This window comes from Crocodylus porosus, unplaced genomic scaffold (genome assembly GCF_001723895.1).
Source record: "Crocodylus porosus isolate Cpor-Errol unplaced genomic scaffold, CroPor_comp1, whole genome shotgun sequence".
Classification (NCBI taxonomy): domain Eukaryota; kingdom Metazoa; phylum Chordata; order Crocodylia; family Crocodylidae; genus Crocodylus; species Crocodylus porosus.
The window spans coordinates 92,391,522-92,401,700 of NW_017728943.1; the positions used below are offsets into that span (position 1 = coordinate 92,391,522).

The 10,179-nt window shown below is 45.7% G+C and overlaps 1 protein-coding gene across 1 annotated transcript in view; it reads left to right on the forward strand.

Annotated features, from left to right (window-relative positions):
- OPN3 (opsin 3) overlaps window positions 1-10,179 on the forward strand; it is a 40,308-nt gene that overhangs the window by 22,499 nt on the left and 7,630 nt on the right. Inside the window, exon 2 of the mRNA XM_019549801.1 lies at window positions 8,779-9,098. Within this exon, the coding sequence (XP_019405346.1) occupies window positions 8,779-9,098 (320 nt within the window). The remainder of the gene's footprint in view (window positions 1-8,778; window positions 9,099-10,179) is intronic.

Here is a 10,179-nt window from a genome sequence, read left to right on the forward strand (position 1 = left end):
GAATAGAAAAACAATTTGAAATCTCAAAAATTTTCATGAAACAGGAAAATTGCTTCCTATATCCTAGGTACCTGCTATTTTTAAAAGAGACTTGAACAATTTGGAACCTAAGCTTTACCTCTGAGAGAGAGAGATTCCTAAGTCACTTAGATATTTTTGGAAATTTTACTCATATAACATTTATTTCTTCAAACTTAAGATATGGGAAATATTTGAACCATTTGCAAGACTGAAAAACTGCTCTACTTGTGTGATTGAAAAACTGCTGTAAAACAAGTCAATAGCTATTTCTATCAGAACCCAATACTTCCCAGTCTCTGCAATAACTATGATTCACATGTTCAGAGTTTGAAAATGGGGCAATATGATCTGGAATGCTGAAATTACAGGATCAACATGCAAACTGCAGAAACTTTGCACAGAGGAATTGAAATGAAGTCATCCTGGTTTCAATCTGTATTTTTGCTCAGAGAATAATTTTTACAACTGATCCAGGATACAAATGGAGCATAGAGCATAGAGACAGCCTGGCTGGCAGCCAGATTATCTCACTTGAGGACCAACCCTCCATTAGTTCAAGCCCATGCTGTTGTAACACTGTGTCACTTTCCCCCCACCCCTGCTCTTTTTTTTTTTTTGCTACTGGGAAATCCCGGTAGCAAATTTTGCCCCCATGCTGCAAATTTGCAGTATGGGACACATTCTAACATTCCACAAGTGTGTTTTGTGGCTGTACAAAAAGGTTTGTGGTGCCACAAACTGTATGTCCCTCCTCATCTGGATGTGGCCAGCTTGTCTAACTTTATCCCAGCTACCTACTTGGTGCAATAAAAGAGAACACCCTAGGAAATCCCTGCCTCTTATCATTTCTGGACCATCACAGCTACAGCATCACTCTTACACTCAAGAAATACTGGCAGCTTTTATAGAAGATTATCTTTACTGAACAAATAAAGGGCAAAAATATCCTGATAAATCAACACAACCAAATTTAAGAAGCTCCATTGCTCTGGCAGGTTTCTGTAATTTTTCGTTTCTCCAGAAATGTCTGAATTCTAAGGGTTAGGCTCCCCAGCTGTTCATCTCATCTTGTTTCATAGCCTACTGATAATCCCCTCTCTCAGAATTAAAAGCTGTGTAGGCATTAAAAACCCATTTACTCAGAGTTGGTTTAAATTGCTGAGGCAACACATGCTATTTGAACACACTAGCAATTCTTTAAATCACATTTAATATAATCAACTACAGACACAGCAGGAACAACAGGGCTACCTGCCTACAGTTTTCAGAACACCATCACAGTTCACTTTGCCTTCTGCAGTATAAAGTATCAGGCCTCTGGGTATTTCTACTCATGAGCAACTCTGTTTTAAGGATCATCCCTTCAGATGACATTGTTTCAGTGCTTACAGGCCTTCCTGCACCACAGATGAAACAAAAAACAAATGTGGTTTATATTCTCCCATGGGGTGTAACTTGCTTCAAATCCCTCATTTTCCCAGGGTTAATTGTTTAGAGATCTCCTTTTGTACCCAAAGTCTTTGTCTTCTTTCCTCAAGATTCCCCTTGTTGCAAAACAAGAGTGCAAGATAGATAACAAGTAGATTAATGCAGTGTTTACTCTCTAACTTCCTTTCCATGCCCTGCATTTCCTGCCCAGTTCTTGACAACTTGCAGACTTTCACTGAACACTTTGCAGAAAAAAAATTGTATTTAAATAAATACCACTTAACTGACTAACCAGAGGATCTTCCCTTGATCCACCTAGAAAACTCAGATATCTGTTTTAGTAGGCATTACTTTCAAATCAAGCTGGACCCAAAATAAGAAGGTACCGTTATTTTAGATGGGATCCATATTGAGTTCTATAACCTGATTTTTTTCAGAGGCTCTGAGCCCTTACAGATTGCTAAGAAGTCAGTTAGAGCTGCAAGAGGTCAGAGGGTCTAAATCAGACCCTTAGAATGTGCATATCTGCTGTGAATTAATTTGTGTAATTGTGCTTCTATCAGGTGGAGTGTATGCTTCTTATTTTAATCAAACTTCATAAACTTGCATTAATGGGGTTACACGCCAGCACAAGTATAGAGCCAAAGTAAGCAGGTGTACTGTGGGTTATGTGTGGCCTGAGAGGGATTAAGTTGTGTCCCCAGGCTCCTACCCAGTTGTCAGTCCCTCCATCCCACTACCTGCAATAGCAGTCAGAGTCTCCAGGCTTCCCATCTTTATTCTGGCTTTCTCTGGCTGTGCTGCACTGCCCTGCTTCCTGGAGTGCAGACAGCATGGCCTAGGCACCTAAGAGTAAGCATGGGGCTTTGTGGGTACATGGTACAGTGGGGGTGTAGGGGGTGCAATGCAGTGGGGTGGGTGCACACTGTAAGGGGTGCACAGTAAAGTAGTGGGAGGTGGGAAGCATCTACATGGGTGTACAGTACAGCAGTGGGCATGCAGTGCAGTAGAGAGGAGAGAAGGGGTAGGGGTGTCCACTGCAGCAGTGGGGAGGGGGTGCCTGTATGGTACAGTAGGGGGAGCATCCGTTTAGCATGCAGCCCAGGGATCTGTGGCTTACCCTGTTGCAGCCCATGGGTGTGAATTATGGGACGTGTGGCTCCCAAATGCTTGGAAGGACAGCCTTGATCTAAAAATTATGTTTTAACTGCAATAAATTCGCTGCAAGTGCATTTCTTCCCTTCATTCTGCCTTTCACGTTTGTAAGGTCTCTTTATCGACTCCAAGTACACTAAGAACTCAACTTCCTTCCTTTCTTCAGCTTCACCACTCCTCCCCAGGTCAATGGCCCATTTTATTTGGTGTTCTGATTTGTCGTGGTTAGAACCAGGTCCTCAGTCACAAAGATAATGGGGACTACAGAAAGTACTATGTGCAGGAAGAACCAGCAGCATACCTATAGGCTGGGGAACTCCTTTCTCAAAAGCACAGTGGCAGAAAGAGATCTTGGAGTCATTATCAATTCTAAAATGAACATGGGCCACCAATATGAGGACGCAGTGAGGAAAGCTAACCGCACCTTGTCATGCATCCATAGATGCATCCCAAGAAGGTCCAAGGAAGTGATCCTCCTCCTCTGTGACACTGGTCAGGCCGCAGTTGGAGTACTGTGTCCAGTTCTAGGCACCACACTTCAGGAGGGATGTGGAGAGCATCGAGAGGGTCCGGAGGAGGGCCACTCATATGACCAGGGGGCAGCAGGGCAGGCTAAAGGGCCTGAACCTGTTCAGCCTCCACAAGAGAAGGCTGAGGGGTGGGGGGGATCTGGTGACTGTCTATAAACTTTCCGGGGGGGGACCAGAAGGAGTGGGTGAGACCCTGTTCCCCTGAGCGCCTCCCGGAGTAACAAGGAATAACGGCTACAAGTTGATTGAGCGTAGGTTCAGGCTAGACATCAGGAGGCACTACTTCACAGTCAGGGTGGCTAGGATCTGGAACCAACTTCCAAGGGAAATGGTGCTGGCTCCTACCTTAGGGGTCTTTAAAAGGAGGCTTGATAACTACCTAGCTGGGGTCATATGACCTTAAACTTACTAGTAGTCATATAAGCCCAGTATTCATTCCTGCCCAGGGCAGGGGGTTGGACTTGATGATCTGCTCAGGTCCCCTCCGACCCTACATCTATGAATCTGTGTAAGGTGGTAGCCCACACAATAGAAAAGTTCACAATTGCATGCATGGGATAATGGACAAAATAAGATGATAATTGTTTGTCTCTCTCTCTCTTTCCAGAGAATGGACTCCATGCCATTCTGTGAATTGTTTATCTGAGCTAGTGAAACCCCTCCCATGTTATTATCCATATAAGTCTCTAGTCATTTTCTAACTCCTCCTAATCTCTTTTAAACCCCGTCTTCAGTCTAATTTCAGTGCATCTCATCTTGAATGAAGTGTGTTGCCTTGCAGGATGATTTACTGTTACAGGTCTTTCTATTAAAGAGCTTTCTTCCTTGTTCAGCAGAGCCTAGTTCACATCTTCTGGTAGCATTTCCTTTTCTTGGTCCGACCAAAGGTATTCTTCCTAAGGAAACTGTGCAGATTTTAGGGCCAAAACAACATATCTAGCTTTTTTCATCCTGGGCATGACTGTGTGACACCTCTCCCTACAACCAACTTGCCTTTTTGTGGTGACTGATGAGTCTGAAGATGACATAGGAAAGAAATACTCAAACTGAAAAACAGCTATCATGTTGCATGTCAAATACTGATATTGAGGATGTGTTACTTCCCACTTTCATAGTGTTTTAATTAATAAGGGCACATCCACATATGCAGGCATGTGGTCTTGCAGTAGCTGAAATAGAAGTGGTTCAAATCTGAGTTGCGGCTTTTTGCCTCAGTGCACGTGCCTGCACATGCACTTTGGTGTGTTTCAGGTTGTGCCACTTCGGGCAAAATAACCCTGCCTGGCTCCTCCTGGATCTGCAGCCAGGGGAACCTGCAGCCAGGGGAACCTACAGCCTGGGGCCAGCACCTGTGCTGTCCCCAGCAGTATAAAAAGCTGCACTGTCCTGGCCCCATCAGTACAAAAAACTGTCCTGGCAAGTAGCTCAGGGCTAGTTGCTCTCAGGAGCTTCTGGGCCCAGCCAGTTGGTACCTGGGGACACTACCTCTTGTGCCAGCTGGACTGCTGAAACAGCCCTGAGGGTTCCCTGCACCTTCTACCAGCAGTCTGGCAGTGGGAGTTGCTGCCTGGCTGTGACCTGCTGTGCACCTGCCAGACCTGGATGGGGACTGCACAGCTAGTGGAGGCATCTGCCCCTCTAGGTCAGCTTCCAGTGGGCTGTGGCTGCAGAGTTGCCCTGTGTGTGACACTACTGCCAGGTATGCCTCTGCCCTGCCATCTGGGTAGCTGTCACCTAGAAGATGTTCCCAGTGTGGCTGGCCTGCTTTGAATTGTCAAAGCAGGTCCTCCTGGCCGCAGTTGGCCAGGAGGCCAGCCACCTCCAGCTGGGTCCAAGGTGCCAGCTCTGAGCAAGGTCCTCTGCCTGCGTCCTGCCATTTGCCTTCCTAGCGGGAATTCTGGTGTTCCCTATTTGAAAACTGAAAAATCCCTGATAAAAAAATCCCAAAGTCACTCTGTAAAATACCCCAAAATCCATGTTCCTCCACAATTAAAAGAAAAAACCACTATATATAAGAGAGAGAGACAGCAATCAGTTGGGCAATGTTTTATTGATATATCTACAGTGTTAAAGTGATTTGGAAGCCTAGGTTGCTCAGTGTGTCTCTCATCGTAATAAAATTAATTCTAAATACCAATAAGCTTTGCTGTTTGCCTTTGCTTTTTGTACCATAGAGCAGTTAGAACTCCCCCTGACCCTTTCACTAACCAGGATGTGGGGAAAACTGCCCCTGCAGCCACACCCCTTGCCAGCTGGTCTCATCCTGTCTGGTAGCTGGGCATGCAGGGTGTGTGCTGGGAGGATGTGAGGTTTGTAGAACGGGGGGTGGGGGAATGGGGGTGGCTGTAGAGGGATGTGGGGTGTGTGGGTAGATGTGGAGGAACTATGGTGGGGGCTGCTCAGGAGGAATGGGTCCCCTGCCCCCCGCAGGGCACAGGCCCCCTACACAGTTCACAGAGTGCCTCTGAACAAGGGCTATAGCCCCACCAACAGGGGCTACATGTCCCCTGCAAGGGCCACGTGCCTCACCCCCACTTGCTCCCCCAGCCCCCCAGATGGCTGCCTTGCCCAGCCCCATCCCCTGCTTGCACCCCCAGGCCCCCAATGGCTGCCCCACCCAGTCCTAGCCCCTAGCACTAAAAAAAAGCCCCGCACTCACTAGCTGTAGTAGCTGCCGTTGGGATCACTGGGGCCTCCTGGACAGTAAGTAAGAGGTGGGGGGGGGCTAGAGGAGAGGGGAGAGAACCACGGGGCAACCCTCACTGGCCCCATCCCTCACCTGTCCCCCAAGATCCCCACATTGCTGCCTCACCTGGCCCCAGCATCCCAGCAAAAAAACCCAAAAAACCTTGCACTCACTGGCAGTGGCAGCTGCCATTAAGGTCACTGGGGCCTCATGGCAGTGCCCTCCCCCCACAATACGAGGCAGAGGGGACCGGCCCTAGCCGCCTGGCACCCACACTGCCACTGCCCCATTGTGAGGGTATGGCCTGGGGCAGCAGGGTGCTACATGGCTCCACGCACTCTTGGGCAGCTGGGGTTACTGTGGCTGTCACCCAGGGCCTGACATCACTCAACCTGAGTGGCCCCAGCTACCTGACAGCATGGTGAGCCATGCGCCACCCTGCTGACCCAGGCTGCATCCCCGCAATGGGACACTGGCAGTGCAAGTGCCAGGCAGCCAGGTCCAGGGCTGAGACCGGGACTGGTCCCTGCTACCCCTCCCACCCCCAGCCCTGTGCTGTGCAGGGGGGGACTCTGTCACAAGGCCCCAGTGACCCCAACAGTTACTGCTACTGCTGGTGAGTGCAGGGCTTGTTTTGTTTTGCTGTGATGTGGGGGCTGGGTGGGGCAGTGATCGGGGGGGGACTCGGGGAGCGGTTGGGGGATAGGGTTAGGTGGGGCAGTGATCTGGGGGGCTTGGGGAATGGGTAGGGGATGGGGCTGGCAGGTGTCCCCCCATGGTCCCCTCTCCCCTCCTCCAGTACCCCCTACTTACCAGCACAGAGCCCGGGTCCTGCTCCCTGCAGCTGGCCCCCTGCCTGCCCTGCACAGGAAGGCAGTGTGCTTCAACACTGGGGCAAGGGCCAGCCATAGAGACACTCTGGCTGGAATCTCTGTGGTGGAGCCGAGCCTCCAGTTCCTTCAGGGCACAGTCCTAGACTATGCCCTGCCCTGCTTTTTCCCCCCAGGATATTTTTTTACCCCTGGATATCCAGGGGTCTGGTTATGCCCCTGTGCTGCATATTTGCAGTACGGGGAGTGTTTTTTTTTTTTCCTGAATGCGCCTTTTGCAGTGTCTCAAAGGGCTTTGAGATGCTGTAAGAGATGGGGTGCATCCAAACGAGCACGCAGGTAAGTGACCATATCACCTCTAAAGAAGATCTTCTACTTATCATCTGTAGTGATAGAGTGTCTTTCTCATAGGGATCTTACTAAGATTTTATTAAGCCTCCTTATGCTTCTGTAAGGTAGCCAATTGAGACTGTGCCTGTGTAGCTAATGGAAACATTGACGTAGGATACACTGAAGCAGAGAGGTTAATTGGTCAGCAGTAAATCATTTCTAGTTCCGTCCTTAACATTCATTTTAATATGGTGCTGACTGAAGCTACTGTGAACATCTGTTACATTTATCATTCTTAATTCTCAAACTTTTAAAAAGTAATAAGAGCTTCAGTCTACAATTACAATTACTTTTTGGCCTTCCTGCAGGTATAGATGTTCTGTAGAAAAATAATAAGACTGCATGTTTAAACATCCTCACAAAAAGATGAAAGCAGCTTTCAACAAATATGAATCTCCATAAAAAAATAAAATATTCTTCCTATTAGAAAGGAGGTATACAAATTTGTTAGAGAAATTTGCATATGAACTTGCTGAGTGCTATGATGTAAGCACATTTGTATTTAGACGTTATTGGTTAAAGAAGAGATGCATGTTCTTAATGGACAGTGGCAACTGGGGCTTCAGTTGATTAAAGCTTGTGCTATTTGCGCAGAATAAAACCTGATCATTAGTTTTAAAAATTCATACAGAGCCAAATCCTGCACTCCTAATTTATGCTGAACTCCTGTGAAGTCAGTGATTCACAAGAGAAATGCTGGCATAGCAACCTTAATCTAAACCTCCTGTTTTGCTCCATTCATTACAAGTCTAGGTTTGGGGAAAATGTAACAAATTCAAATGAAGAATACGTGTTGAAAGTCCAACCATAGCTCCTGTGAGAGAATTCAGCTACCTGGTATCTGATGGGTAGAGCAGGAGGCTTCATATGACCTGTCCTCTTTCAAATGATGAACCATTAGTACCATATCAAGTCTGCGGCTCCACAGAACATAAACTCTTCAAGACAATCTGTCAGAAACAGAGGTAGAATCCTACCAGTCACATGTTTGGGGAGATTTGACTTTTCATTTCCATACTTTCAAGTGTTAATATGCCTTTTAAATGAAGGTATAAGTCTAAATGTTCTCTTTCTAACAGAGTCTGTTGTTGTTTTGGCTAATTACAGCATTTTTGACCCTTAAACCAACCTGTAACATAAATTCATGCTTAACAAATAATTTTTTTTGGATTAACCTGGACTTCATCTTTTTTTCTCATACCCCTTATACCCTAAGAAGTCAGATGAGGTCAGATTCTAATGTCCTTATTTGCTTGGAGTAGCCCTTTTAAAATTAGTAGTATTATTTATGCAGTGACAGGCCACTCAACATGTTTCTGGGTGACAGAATTTGACCCATTTTGTGCAGCATCTAATTAGAATTTGTATTTTTTGCCTGCTGGCAGACTAAGCGTATGGACACATGAACACTTGGAGTCCTTCCAGCAGGGAAATGTTTCAAAAGGGCAGCAGCTGGTATGTTCTAATTGTTAGGCATCAACAAGCTGGGAAGGATTCAAAAGCAGCAAACCCAACTTTAATGCTCCTTCAGCCAGAGGTAAAGTTGGAGCAGGTTTGCTCTATTTGAAGTGGTCTCAGCTTGTTCACACGTAATGGACTATACCAGCTGCTGAAACGTTCCCCTTTTAAAAGGGCTCCAAGCATTCCTGTGTCCACACCCTAGGATTAAGTCAGTAGCCCAACTGACAGTATATTTGTGTCTATTCCCTGTGATTATTTCCTTTATTTCTCCTTACAGGAATTGTCTCAATCATGACCCTCACTGTTCTTGCCTATGAGCGCTACATTCGGGTCGTCCATGCAAAAGTGATTAATTTCTCCTGGTCCTGGCGGGCCATCACTTACATCTGGCTCTATTCACTAGCCTGGACTGGAGCACCTCTTCTAGGCTGGAACAGATATACATTGGAAATACATGGACTGGGTTGCTCAGTGGACTGGAAGTCAAAAGATCCCAATGATACTTCCTTTGTGCTCTTTTTTTTTCTTGGTTGCTTTGTGGTACCTGTTGGAATCATGGCATACTGCTATGGTCACATTCTGTATTCAATACGAATGGTGAGTTGGAACAAGGAATATTAAATGACAAACTAAACGAATAAATTGTCCTTGATATTTGACATAGTCAACAATATTTCTATTGAGAAAACGTCCCCTCACAAAGTTACTATATCAAAAGGGTATTATTTTCATTCGCAGTAAATTTTAGTGGGAGCTCTTAGGCAACTTATACAATCCTTTCTAACATTGAAGGACAGCTCCATGTCCTTGGCGGCAAAAGTGCATGGGGCAGTATTGGCTTCTCTGCTCCTAGCTGCAGCAGTGTGGCCAGCTGTGACAGCAGCTATTTTTCTGCCCTCCTTTCTACCCCCACAAGGCAGCACAAGAGACTGCTGCATGGTTGTTGCCCCTCGTTTATGCTATTTAAAAAAAAAATCTTACTAATGTATCTATTTTTTACCTCAATTACCTGATATGGGAGAGGAACTTATCTTGGAAGAGTGACTCTAGTCTGTAGAATTCTTTTCCTAATGTAGTGCACAATGAGGTTCTGTTTTTTATGTGCCAAAAGGCAATAGAGGGAAAAGTGTCTCCTTGGAATCTAAGACAAATTCTAAAATAAAAATGTAATAAAGATATAGCATTAAAAGTCAATTGTAGCATTGGTTGCAACAATAGGATTTTTTTTATTTGAACCTTTGACAATTTATTTGAAATTAATGCTAGAGATATTGAGCTGGTAACTGTCAAATTCTTACCTAGTGCATCTGTTTTGCTTTGTGAGTTATCAGTTATCAGACTCTCATTTATAAAAGGCTGCTATCAGATTTTTAAAGTAATATTCCATATCTCCTTCTATATCGGTCCAGATTTTCAGTGTTCAGAGCTGGTTACTGGTAGATGTATGTAATGGATTGATCATCTTGGTCCAAGCATCTGCCTCAAACACAAATAACATGTTAGTGGAGAGAAAAGTGTGGGTATAGTTTCATAGTTGGTAGGGTCAGAAGGAACCTGAGCAGATCATCAAGTCCGACCCCCTACCAGAAGATAGGCGGGTGATCCAGGCTGACCTGGACAAGCTCAGCAAATGGGCGGACGAGAACCTGATGGTGTTTAACACTGAAAAATGCAAGGT